This window comes from Taudactylus pleione, unplaced genomic scaffold (genome assembly GCF_031769625.1).
Source record: "Taudactylus pleione unplaced genomic scaffold, aTauple2 ptg000387l, whole genome shotgun sequence".
NCBI classification, from domain to species: Eukaryota; Metazoa; Chordata; class Amphibia; order Anura; family Myobatrachidae; genus Taudactylus; species Taudactylus pleione.
In genome coordinates, this window is record NW_028284788.1 from 2,986,256 (window position 1) to 3,000,528 (window position 14,273).

Below are 14,273 nucleotides of genomic sequence, written 5' to 3' on the forward strand. Positions count from 1 at the left end.
ATACTAAAACATACACACAGCCCCAGAGAAGCTCACACAGAGCAGGCAGAGCAGCACCAGATATTACATATAGCTGTGAGGATGCATGTGGTATTCCTCTGCTCGCTATGTCCCTTGTCCATACTTCTGTAGGTAGCTTAGCCTCTGCTGCTCCACTTTTTTTTATCATTTCAGAGTCCACTGCAGTCTCAAAATGTCAGCTCATTTGCTGATGGATACTGTGGGGAGTAAACGGTTGGAGCTTCGGGCTCCCACAAGTGGGCGGAGTGTCAGGCCCCCGCGAGTGGGCAGGGATTTGGGTTTCCGGGAGTGGGCAGAACTTCATTGGCCATGGGTTTAGCTTTGGACGGCCGGGGGCTAAATTGGTAGGGGTCTGGTGCAGTGGAGCTCCAGCTCCATTGTTGTTAATCCGGCAGCAGCATACACCCCCATTTGCAGCCCGCTAAGTCCCGCCCCCTCACAAATAGAGGCGTGGCCACAACATAGTGGGGCCCACCGGGGAAATACCTGATTCTCCAGCAGCCCAGTCCGAGCCTGCCTGTAGTGTATGTAGAGTTGTAGAAATCTCTGTGGCTAGACCGTCTCTCTATATGCGCACTTGGAATGATACCCATCTTCCTTATCAGCGCGCACTTGCACTAGCCCTATCATCAGTGCAAAAGATCCTTCTAGAAACAGGTGTACTTACGCTTCATTTACAACTCTGTATAGCTTGCAATTCCATTGTGATGCCCTCACTAAACATTGCCTGTGTGAGAACGCCCTGCTACAACCCAGTTACACCCTTCAATTGTAACTGGAGATACAACTGAAATGCATAGAACTCTGCACAAATGGGTGAACATTCAACTCTGCATCAGACCCTATATGGAATTTACTCTTGTGGTCCTCATGAAGCAGACGGGTGCAGATATACATTTTACATCTGAGGGTGCGTAAAGCATTTAACCTGTACAAATGGATTTTGTCATTGCCCCACATGTCTAAATGTTTGTACGGTATTGCCAAAATGATTATAAACATTCTTGAACAAGAGCATATATGATATACGGACAAACATTGAACATATAAAGTACTTTATTGCAGGAAATTGTATAAAGAAATGTAGTTTATAAAGGAGTTATAGGTAATTACATGTATCTGTCGCTACTTTTACCAGGGGTACCTTAATGTGATTGTATTTTTGGATAAAGAGTTGTCAATATGGTAGTGAAAGCAGATGTTAGAAAGTTATGGCCCATAGGATGTTTCAAAACAGATATAAGGAGATCAACAGAAGGATTTTAGTTTTCATCTTGTCACTTATGTAACATACAGATGTGTCCTTAATTATCCCTTTTGCGTCACATGGCGTGAGATGCTTGGTCCAATTCCTGCACTGTTTACTTCTTTCTCAATCTTGCATGGTAGTTTGCAAATGGTGTACTTGATACTTAGGATTCAGGTTTTTTGTATGTTGCAAGGGAATTGGCATAATGATGTATGGTGCTGGTCACTTGTATCAGTCCTATTTTTTGCCATCTTACAAAGACTCGCTACTTTTTTGCTCATTGTGTTAATTTTTCCTCAATTTTGCATCTCAGTTTGCAAATAGTGTACTAGGTACTTAAGATTCGTTTTTTGTTGCAAAGGATTAGCTATCAAATCACAGATGAAACATAATGATGAATGGCGAAAGACACTTGTATCGCATCGTTTTATTTGCCTGTTCAACCTAAATTGTATACTTTTTCCTCAACTTTGCTACTTTTTCCTTCATTGTGATACTGTTTTCCTCAATTTTTTTGTCTTAGTTCACTTTTAGTGTACTAGAGATCTACGATTAGTATCTTGGCATGGCTAAGTATCAAAGTCCGTGACACACTCAATGGGGCTATTTGGTGCAATTTGAGGATAAATGTATGTGGACACGTCTGAATGACCTAACTATAAATAGTCATAAAATTATTGCTAAGAGAATATTTTCTCTTTATTTTTGGAATGATGTACAAGAAAATACAAGTAACAAGACAATCAAAAGAAAAACTGAAAACTTGCTTATCACCAGGTAACATGTCTACATGGAGAAGCATTCCAAAAAGTTAGAAGAAATTTGCCTACTGAGGTGTGGGCTGGGAAGGTCTCTTTGATAAGAACTTCCCAGAAACAGATAGAGACCAAGGGGGAGAGGTATCATACCTTCGAGAAAGATAAAGTCATCCGCACCAACAACCAATCAGCTTCTAACAGTCATTTTATAGACTGTGATAAATAATAGCTAAAAGCTGATTGATTGTTATGGGCAATTTCTCAACTTTATCACTCAAATGTCTGATACATCTCTCCTCAAGCCTTGCACGACTCTTGTATCCAAAAACTGGTAGTTACATTGGATGTTCAATATTTTTGATGACCTCAACATTATGTTCTGCTATTTGAAGATTTTTTTATTATTATTAGTATTATTATTGTGTCTCTTATCTGTTACACACTATTTTATTATTATAGAAAGTATTTTTGTTTTGTTGTTATTTATTTTGTATGGTTGATTGATTTCTGGACAGTGCACTCATTTGTAGATAATATGAAGTATTTGTACAGTTAGGGGCATATGTATGAAAGCTTGATGTGAGATAAAATTGTGAAATATATATCACCAACTAAGCAGCTCCAAACTATCATTTCTTAAATGCAGCCTGCAAAATGTAAATTAGAAGCTGATTGTTTGGTGATACACTGCCATTCAAAAGTTTGGGGTCACTTAGAAATTTCTTTATTTTTGAGAGAAAAGCACTGTTTTTTTCAATGAAGATAAGATTAAATTAATCAGAAATACACTCTATACATTGTTAGTGTGGTAAATGACTATACTAGCTGCAAATGTCTGTTTTTTAAAGGAATATCTGTATAGGTTTATAAAGGCCCATTTCCAGCAACCATCACTCCAGTGTTCTAATAGTACATTGAGCTTGCTAAACACGGTAGAAGACTAATGGATTATTAGAAAACCCTTGAAAACCCTTGTGCAATTATGTTAGCACAGCTGAAAACAGGTTTGCTCATTAGAGAAACTATAAAACTGGCTTTCCTTTGAGCTAGTTGAGTATCTGGAGCATCACATTTATGGAGTCGATTATACTCTCCAAATGGCCAGAAAAAGAGAACTTTCATGTGAAACATGACAGTCTATTATTGTTCTTAGAAATGAAAGCTATTCCATGTGAGAAATTGACAAGAAACTGAACATTTCCTACAACGGTGTGTACTACTCCCTTCGGAGAACAGCACAAACAGGCTCTAACCAGAGTAGAAAGAGAAGTGGGAGGCCCCGGTGCACAACTATGCAAGAAGACAAGTACATTAGAGTCTCTAGTTTGAGAAATAGACACCTCACAAGTTCTCAACTGGCAGCTTCATTAAATGGTACCCGCAAAACGCCAGTGTTAACGTCTACAGTGAAGAGGTGACTCCGGGTTGCTGGCCTTCTAGGCAGAGTGGCCAAGAAAAAGCCATATCTGAGGCTGGCCAATAAAAGGAAAAGATTAATATGGTCAAAAGAACACAGACATTGGAGGGAGGAGTATTGGAAAAAAGTGTTATGGACAGACTAATCGAAGTTTGAGGTGCTTGGATCACACAGAAGAACATTTGTGAGATGCAGAACAAGTGAAAAGATGCTGGAAGAGTGCCTGATGCCATCTGTCAAGCATGGTGGAGGTAATGTGATGGTCTGGGGCTGCTTTGGTGCTGGTAAAGAGTGAGATTTGTACAAGGTAAAAGGGATTTTGAATAAGGAAGGCTATCACTCCATTTTGCAATGCCATGCCATACCCTGTGGACAGCGCTTGATTGAAGCCAATTTCCACCTCCAACAGGACAATGACCCAAAGCACACCTCTAAATTATGCAAGAACTATTTAGGGAAGAAGCAGGCAGCTGGTATTCTGCCTGTAATGGAGTGGCCAGCGCAGTCACCAGATCTCAACCCCATTAGGCTGATGTGGGAGCAGCATGACCGTATGGTACGCAAAAAGTGCCCATCAAGCCAATCCAACTTGTGGGAGGTGCTTCTTGAAGTGTGGTGTTAAATTTCTTCAGATTAAATCAACAAATTAAAAGCTAGAATGCCAAAGGTCTGCAATGCTATAATTGCTACAAAAGGAGCATTCTTTGACGAAAGCAAAGTTTGAAGGACAAAATTATTATTTCAAATGAAAACCATTATTTCTAACCTTGCCAGTGTCTTGGCTATATGTTCTATTCATTTTGCAACGCACTTGATAAATAAAAGTCAGTTTTCATGTAAATGATATTTGTCTGGGTGACCCCAAACTCTTGAACGGTAGTGTAAATATCTCACAATTTTATCTCACATCAAGCTTTGATACATATGCCCCTTATTCTCTAAAACTTTGATGTGTAAAGTTATTGTTCAACACATTATTTATTTGTGCTTATATTTTCAATATTAAATTCTACGCTATGTTTATTTATTTAACATTAAATGATGAATAGCCCTTTTGTATATGTGCATTGTTTGTACTTACTGGGGCCAGCCTTCAAAGGTAGAGATAGTGAAAAGAGACATCATGCCAGAGAGGACATTGTCAAAGTGGAATTCACTATGAGTCCATAATCTTGGCTTTAGCTGCAGCTGCGTTGGGTCATTATCTTTTTCCACAATGAAATAGCCCCTAAAAAAGAAAAGAAGAATTTTAAGAGAATGGAGTGGAAAGAACCATAAAGGCACATGCACAAAGAAGGATGTACAATAACTGTTGGCATTAAACATACTTGCATTCCTCTGCTGTCATCTTGGATGTGTCAGTACAGCTGAAGAATTTGCCCTAAATAAAAAGCATAAACAGAATACTTAGGCTATTGCTATGCTGTCATTAAAAGCATTCTATTAAGTTATCATTGGCCATACAAATGTTATAATTTATATCAGTCTAAGTATAAGGCAATTGAATCTAACAAATAATATTAGAGGCAAATAATAAAAAAAACAATACTTTTTAAAGTAAAACTTTCCCGCTTTACAATTACTTACAACTTTTAAATGTATATAAAAAGGGAGGGAAGACAGTGTGGATAAAAAGAGGTTGGAGTAGTGGTGTATTAAGAGAGGAGGGGGGCCATGTTCACTCCCCATCTGGGGCCCCCTCCTCTCTCCCCGGCTGCTGTCAGCAAACAAACAGCAGCAGTAGACTCCGGGCACTAGAGTGCACTAGACTCCGGGCACTAGAGTGTGCCTGGAGTATACCGTGCAGGTCACTGGGAAAATGGCGCTGCAGCCATTTTCCCGGTGGTTTTCTACTGCGCATGCGCATAACGCCATTTTCAGGCATTTTCTTTAGCGCTACTCCATGGGACTTCGGAGAGGTAAGCATAAAAAAAAAAATTATGGGTGCAGGTTGTGTGGTGCACCCCCCCATAGATCCAGGGGCCCGTGTGCACTGCACACCCTGCACCCATTTATAAATACCCCCATGGGTAGGAGAAAGACAAGCCGTCAAGGCAGAAAAGAGAAGACATAGGGCCTCATTTAAAGCTCGAGGCATTTTGTGCTCAAAACGTACTACTTGTACACAATATTTTGTAATACAGTGACATACTCCACTGCTGCAAAAAAAGCGATACTTCAACACTGGATTCATCCAAACCCTCCTAGTTTATCCATTTTTCAGGAGAAGCTGTTCTTCTTGTTTAGGATGGATTGACTGGAGGCCTCGCTCCGTAAGGAGACTAGGGTTCAAACATTTTTCAATTTATAGGAAAGTTATGTGGATAGTTTACTTACTGCCACACAATTTCAAGTGAAAACTTGCTATCGGCACACGGGTTTGTATGAAGCCGGGATATTGTTAGAAGATGACCCTATTTAACTATAAGTGATTTGAGGTTTTTTTTTGCATAGGATGTGTGCTGCTCCCTTGGGGGCAGGGCCAGCCCAAGCCTTATATTTTGGGTAAGCAAAGATAAATTTTGGCGCCCCATGGTGGACTATGAGCGTACAGAAGACACGAGCCTGAAAAAAGGTGTGGTCTCGTGGGAAAAGCTGCACCTACGAACCATATATTTAATCATTTGAACTCGGGACACAGTGCGAGCTGTCCGCAAAGGGGGCATGTCCTTTCCTCAAACCACCGTTTCTTCACTCTGGGGATGTGCCCAGCACTCCCGGAGATGATGGGCTCTCCCCAGAGACAGCCAAAAGCAATGGGTTTAGCCTTACAAAGCGGCTAAACCCGACTAAAGTCCTGACCGCAGTGCGAAATTTGCTGTTTGGTCCCAGTGTGTGCATGTGGTAAGCTCCACTGGGGAAGGTACTGATGCGAATGGCCAAATATTCTCTGTAAACGCGCTGTGGAATATGCATGCGCTACATACATAATTGATAATATATAAATTAACCTCATAGAAAGCCTCTACTTGAAGTTCAGTATTTCTATGATAGAAATACTTAGCAATATGTCCACTTTAATAACAATAATAATAACTAACAAAAAACAGCAAGATATCAACAAACATTATCCACTTTCAAAACAAATATATATATGGTGTTGTTGGACTGATACACTTGATGGTGTGTTCGTCCACCAGGGGTTAGAGCACTGCACGGCACTACAGGACTTGGAAATAAAGTTTTTTATATGCTTCAAAGTCCTGTAGTGCCAGGCAGTCCTCTAACTCCTGGTGGGCGAACACAGCATCGTGTATCAGGCCACCACCACTATTATACATACACCAATAGTTTGTTTTCCACTAAATATGTGTATATAGAAGAGAAAGAGAGAGACACACACAGTATATATTTAAAACCAGGCATTAACATATTTATTGGGGAAAAAAAAGCTGTTGGGAGTGTGTGTGTGTATATATATATATATATATATATATAATATTGCTACCCATTATCCTTTCATTAAAACACTAAAATGAGTAATCAAACTAAAACTATAATGCACCCCACCTTCCCATCTCTCTCCTACCTCCCCCAAGGCTGCTCCAGGCTCTAGGCCAGTGACAGGAAGCCTGACATGTGCGCGTCCTACGATGCGGCTGGAGCGTTGGTGTGTAACTCCACCATCATTTGTGAAGTGCATAATTAAGCAGGCAAGCGAGTGGGCTGGGGGGCTGTGCCGGCGTGACGTCATCACGCCACGTTGCGCAGCCAGAAGAGGCGGTGCTGCAGAGTTACAAGGCAGCCAATGTTCTCCCGGTCAGCATCAGCAACCTATTCCCGACCGGCAGTCAGTATGTGTGGCAGGCGCCGGGAACTGAATTACGGCCGGTGGCTTCACGGCGCCCTCTGCTAGCTAGCGCTCTATGCGCTTGCGTAGTCCGCGTAACGGGCGGGCCGGCCCTGCTTGGGGGACCATATCAACCCCTCCCCACCCTCTCTTTCCCTTTTTTGTTTATTACTAGTTTATTTTTATTTGATTTTTTTTTCTCTTGTATTTATGTTTAAAAAAAAAAAATCAGCACAAACCCCCCCCCCCAAAAAAAAACAGAAGTACAAGCACAGAACAATGGGGGAGATGTATGTGCGCTGATACCACTTCTTCTCCATGTATTATTCTGGGGTTAGGTGTTAAATGACAGTGGTGCAGAGCTATCTACAAGATAGCAGCACCAATGTGCTGGGCAATGTATGAACGGTAAGTGGCACTGACCATTCCGATAGCTACAGCTATCGATATCGACAGCTGCAGCTGTCCTTGCCCTGTCACCACAGCAGGGACAGCACTTGCGAGATCCCGCGCATGCTCATTTAAGTCGGCCGGGAAGGGAGAAACAGCCTAGTGCTGATGCGCTGTGTGCTCAGGCAGGGATCGACGGAGGGGGGAGTTGTCACTTCAACTCTCTGGCAGATGAGATGTTAATACATTTCATCAGTAGTGCTACCTGCTTTGCTTTGAGAGTTATAGCAGCATGACGCGTGCCACTATAATACATCCTCCCCAATGTTTTTCTTGTTTTCTCTCTTTATTATTGTTACACAAATACAGTTAGAGTAGTGTTTTAGTTTTAATTGCTGATTATTATGGTACAAAATTCTCTCTTCACCTTCTAGTTCTGTATGAATCTGTTTGTTGTGCCATCAATATCGATATTTGTATCATACACAAGAATAATTAATGAATGCAAATGTCACATTTTCCATATACAATATAATGAAATAAAAATATTGCCATATTTGACATTTACCAATTTATGGGGCTGAATCGATTCAGTGGGACTTTGGGAGAGTGAATTTGTGACTTATATATATCGGACACATTGCAACTAATTTTCATGAAGCAGACTCACCTCTCGCAATTCAATTATAAACGGCCATTCCCAGGAATAGTGCCAATATCGCTCGTTAATGCTATGTATGAGCAAGGAGAAGAGGATGAAAAAATTAGGAAATCACCCTAAACCCCCTAGAAATGCCAAATCCCATAAATGCAGCACCCCCACATACCTGTACCATATCATTTACCTCATTTTTTGAGCTTTTAAAAGAAATTTGCCTAAAAACTGTCATGTCTGTATTGGCCATACTGTGCAATTTAAATTCCTCAAGTTTTGATTGCCAGAGGGTCTGCATTGTGTCTCGACATTTTTAACATAAAATTAAGATTTTCCCCACCTTTTCCCATGCGAGGGAAAAAAAATGTGATTTTGGTGTGAATTGAAGTTTGGAATTGAAGATTGCGTGGAATAGACTTTTACTGGCAAAATCACATCGCCAACCTAAATTCTTGGTTCATCTCCCTGAATCGAATCGCCCCTATAAATTAAATCGGAATCTTTCTTCTTGCACACACAAGTCCAAATTCAAATGACAATTCAAATACTGGATGGGCCAATCCGTAAGCAGCCAATCAGAAGCAGCTAGACATTGCTGCAGTCCTCATCATTGTGCCTCTTATCTTTATACCAGTTATCCAGTTCCCACAAAAGATACTCCCTCTATTAAGCATATCTGGGGATGCTTTCCAGTCTTATTAGAGAATCTCCAGAGGCTGCATAAATGCCTTTATTCTACTCAACTATCTGTAATACAGAATACTGCTATTCCAATAATGGGCTGAAGTCAGGATCCCGTTGATCAGAATACCAGCTTCAGAATCCCGTCGGTCAGAATCCCGACGGTGAGGGTTAGACACTAGGAGAATGGCCCTGGTTAGGCTGTGGGAGAGGAGGGTTAGGCTGCTGGTGGGGATGGTTAGGGTTAGAATACTCGCCAACATGCATTTGGATTTTCACTGTCGGGATTCTGGAGTCAGCATTCTGACTGCTGGGATCCTGTACGCAACCCTCTAATAATAGCTCTTGTGCTGTCATTTACAAGAGGTGTAGGTGCAGCAATACAATAATATAAACATAGGGGCCAATTAATAAGGTGCAAGTTTGTTTCACACATCGCACTAATGCGCGTACCTGAGAAACATACAATCAACTTAAAAATGCCAATTCAAGCTACTCATGGCAAGGTTGTGCATATTTAGTACTAAGGGCCCGATTCAGATCCGCTCGCTAGATGCGTTCGCACGCAGCCATCAGCTGCTAATATATGCAAAAGCTGCGATTGCACGGTAAGACATTAGTATGCCCACTATGTCTTAGCGTGCGATTGCGGGCTGTATGCAAGACGCCCCTAGCCAGTCATAAGACACCCACTTTCCCTTTGTAGCACACGTCATCTCCTGGAACTGTATGCAACAATCGGTATCATCGAGTACCATCGGACCCATACGACCTTGAGAACTTGTGTTTGACCATACCCACTGCGAGTGCTTCAGTGTGAAACACAGCCAGGTGACGTGTACTATGACGCTGCATGGCCCTGAAACGCCGTTAGACCGCACAGGCATGCCTGCGTTCGCACCACCACTCCGCCGTTTTCATTGGCCTTCCCCTGTCACCACCCCAAACGGCTCATCCTGTCACTCAATCCAGTGAGCCGTCTATGTTAAACATGCGATCGCTTCCCGATCGCTATGACTGGTTCATGCACGCGCACTGCATTTTTTACGCATGCACAGATAGCGCAAATCAGCCAGCTGCGTGCGAGTGGGTCTGAATCGGGCCCTAAAAGCGAACTGGGAGAAGAGCATTAAAAAAAAAGGGGAACCCGTCCTGTACCCCCAAAAACTGACAACTGAGATAGTAGATATTAGTGGCCATAATGAAACTACTGGAGGGTCTTAAATGGTGTCAAATGGCTGGTTTTTGCACTTTTTAAAAATGGTTGAAAAATTATAGGAAGCAAGTGTTTTCATCAAATTAAAGTCTTTCCAGCACATTGGGGCATAGGAAAATGCTTATACAGAATAAAAGCTTTTAGCTTCAAATCTGCAAGTACAAGAACCCTCTCTTTCATCAATACAACACCTCCACATACCTGTCCCAGAATCGGTCTGAGAAGCCTTAGCTCGAGATCCCGGCTGTTGAAATCCAGATGCCGGCATCTCTTGCTAACCCTTCCCCTCTCCCTACCCCAACCATAACCCCCCCTGTTTGGTGCATAACCCTACCCTCCACCCCCTAGTGCCTGAACCTAACCCTCTCGCTAGTGCCTAACCCCACACCCTAAACCTACCCCCCCGACACTTACCTTCGGTATGTATCCCGGTGGTCGGGATGACAGTGCTGGGCTTCTGACCGGTGTCAGGATTTTGGGGCCGGTAATAGGACCACCGGGATGCCGAGCGCATACCACCTGTCCCATACTATTTAACTTATTATTATGCTTTATAGAGAAATTCAACTTAAAACGGAAATGTATTTATTGGCCAAATTAGATTATTTAAACCCCTCCAAGTGCATGCTTATTCATTAAGAGGGGTATACCAGAGATTCTCCACGATGTTCTGACATTTTTACCTTAAAATAAAGATTTTCCCTACCATTTCGCCTGCTCAGGGGGGGTGTGCACAAAACAACACAAATTCCTCTGAAAAAGCAACTTAAGCTTGCAATTTAATTGCATCTGAAATTAGCAGTGCAATTAAACTTTAATTGACCCCATAATGTTATTTGGTCAGAACTTCAAATCCACATTTATAAATCTAATTCCTACTTAGGGTTCAAAATAAATGCTGATATATTAACTTTTTTTATTAAATTCCAGTAGTAGTGAGTACTGTACATCAGTATTTGCGAAAATATAAGCCCAGATGGTCACCACCATTATAGATCCAGCTGTACAATACTGTTCATCTTGAGGGAAAAGAAACGTGGAGGCACATAAGATTGTCCAACACCAATTGTGATTGAAGGCTGAGTAGTTTGTAGTAAGACTGATACTGAAGTTAATATATATTAAAAAGAGCTTTGGCCTGTTATAGTTTGCGCTGCAAGTAACAACAACATGGCAATGTGTATGTATATTGCTTCATCTGGACAATGACACAAATCAACATATAACTTCTGTTGTCATTGAAATGCATTGTACCCAAAAATGCAGTACTGTATGTTGTACTTTAGTGGTAAGGAGCATGTGTTTACCACAGAGAACAATCATTAATAAAATGACAGGAATTTAAGGTAATCTGCAGTAGCGGTAAAATACATCTGTCTAAGCAAAAACACACAAACATGAACACAATATAGGTAGGAGCCACAACAAAAACATAAGGTGCGTACACACACAACGATGTAAGTAATGAACGATTTTTCCCTTGAAAAAGTGAACAAAAATCGTTTTACAAAGTAGGTGGTTTTACTTTACTTAATAAATTATTTTCTGTGTGTTGAAGGAAAAATGTTGCAACTTCTATTGAAAATCGTTCAGTTGGCCAGTCTGACTGAACTACAAACTACAATCGACAAACGTGAACGCGCATGAACGATAATCGTTCATCTTTTTACACTGAACGATTTTTTCAACGATTGAACGATAACAACGTCGTTATAGTTAAATCGTTCAAAAAACGTTGTGTGCGTACGCACCTTAAGTGTTCCTTGATGTATTAGAGTTGGACACACTCATAGTAGTGGATTTAGCATATGTTGAATATAAGGTTAATTTACAATAAGAGGTAACGATCGAGTTACCCCCATGTCAAATCAGTTTCTAATCAGTGTGACAGATATATCTGCAAATCGGTATTATTTTTTCCATCTACATTCGGGTATATGAGCTTGGTGACTAATATTCCATAAATAGGGTCATTTGAACTTTAGTCAGTTTGACTAACATTTATTATCTTTGGTCACAGTTCTCCATTGTGTATATACACAGAATCATTGAAAACGTTCAACAAGATATCACTAACAAATTTACACCATTCTTCAACACATGTGGGAATATATTGGATTATAAAATGTATTTATCCAGTTCAACAGCATTCTGTGACTGGAGCAAGAGTATTATGGCTTTATTGTATTTTTATACTGGCAGCTCTCAATTTGCATATTTTATGTTTTTATAATTGATTGGTTACTTTAATATATATACCTTAATGTATAGAGGAGCACGAGCTGCGAAGGTGAAAAGTCATATATTTTCCAACCACTTTCCCCTTGACATACATGCATAGCTCCCAACTGTCCCAATTTAGTTGAACCAGTCCTGATATGTGGGGAAAGTCATGTGTAAAGAGATTTGTGTACAGATTCATGGATGGTTGAGAGGTATGTCCCTCTAAGCGATGACCTTTCAAAATGCTGCACATACCAGCGGCAGGTGTGTGCGGCACTGAGGTGTTTTAAAGGAGAATCAGGCATGGGCAGTCCTAGGCTATCAGGCTAGGCACGCTCTTGGGGGCGTGGCACTTCACCCAATGTTATGTGACCAAGCCCCATGTAATATGACCATGTCCCTATATAACGTGATTACACGCTGTTTTCCAATTTTCAAAAATGCTGAGAGGAATGCATATGGGAGAAAAAGCACTGATATTGCACACGGATACATTTATGTTTTAAAATACCTCTGCCTAGATTTCATATTTTCTATTACATTTATTGTCTTTCTCTGAGCCCTAAAACATATACCGTATTTGTGAAGTATTTAAATGCCCTCAATACTTTTATTTTTAAATGATACTGATCTAACTCTAGTATCATTTTCCACTTTGTTATCTTCCCTTGTGTTCGTATATCTGTTTCATTCAGATATTCAATAGAAATTATGGAATCATTTCGACTTTCCCATATAGATTTTAAAATGAAAAACCTGAACACCCATGTGATATGTAGTTGTAGTTTTTTCAAGCTATAACATTAACCAATGTTTTCTCTTGGATGCTCAATAATATAAAACCACTATTTTTCAAAACAGTTTTAGTTTTTGTTTTGAATGCTGCCTATTCTGTTTGATAAAAAAAAAGTCTGTTGTTATCAGCTATTTTGCAGCTGTTTAGTCACTGAATGGCTACTTGTTCTCACTCAGAGACTTCTTTTACTACTACCTCAGTTACTTTCCATACTTTCTTACCTTGAAAAGCTGCACACCAATGCAGGAAAACATGAACTGCAGAAGTGTTGTAACCAGGACAATGTTTCCAATGGTTTTAATGGCCACAAATACACACTGGACTACATGCTGTTGAAAGGTAAAAAACAAAACATGAGAAACAAAAAATGAATAGATACAAATGCAGAAGTGATGTTATGTGATTGGAATGCTCTACTTACCTTCAGGCCTTTTGCACGATTTATGGCTCGGAGAGGACGTAATACTCTGAGTACCCTTAGAATCTTCACAACAGAGATAGCGCTAGACCTTGGATATTTAAAATAAAAAAGGATGATGAAAAGTGATTTAAGATAAATGGATGGAGAGAGACATAAATCTTTGTGCACAAATGCAACTATACTCTTTGTGGTTTATTTAATAACGTCAATATGGACAAACATTTAGTTTTTAAACTGTGCTAAAATATGACAGTTATAATTTGATTGGCTGCTGTTAGATACAGCACTCTGTATATAAATGACCCCATTTACCTTAGTTAGACGACTTGCAAAGATTACCACGTTACATTAGAGATGGGCAAATCAAATTTAACAGCTGAATAGACCTTTCTACATTGATGCAAAGTTCCAGTGAGATAATCATTGAGTTCAGGTAATATGTGACTGGTGTAATATGTAGTGAAGCTGCTATGTACCTGTATACAGTGATAAATCTGGTTGTGTATTCAGTGTTATTAAGCCAAACATAAACACTTTAGAGAAGCAATTTTCAGAAGCACAGTAAGTGTGACTGAGTTAAAACTGGTGAATTTGCATAGCAGACTGTTTTCATGTGCCCTCTACAACTCACTATAAGAGCTATAACACTTTACCTT

At 40.3% G+C, this 14,273-nt stretch overlaps 1 protein-coding gene across 2 annotated transcripts in view; it reads right to left on the bottom strand.

The window, feature by feature from the left end:
• Positions 1–14,273, bottom strand: part of CACNA1S (calcium voltage-gated channel subunit alpha1 S) — a 397,379-nt gene that overhangs the window by 146,571 nt on the left and 236,535 nt on the right. For both annotated transcript variants that reach the window (XM_088445772.1, XM_088445773.1), the window contains exons 22-25: positions 13,618–13,705; positions 13,418–13,525; positions 4,774–4,826; positions 4,527–4,673 (exon numbers count right to left, since the gene is read on the bottom strand). In XM_088445772.1, coding sequence (XP_088301898.1) covers positions 4,527–4,673; positions 4,774–4,826; positions 13,418–13,525; positions 13,618–13,705 — 396 coding nt within the window. The remainder of the gene's footprint in view (positions 1–4,526; positions 4,674–4,773; positions 4,827–13,417; positions 13,526–13,617; positions 13,706–14,273) is intronic.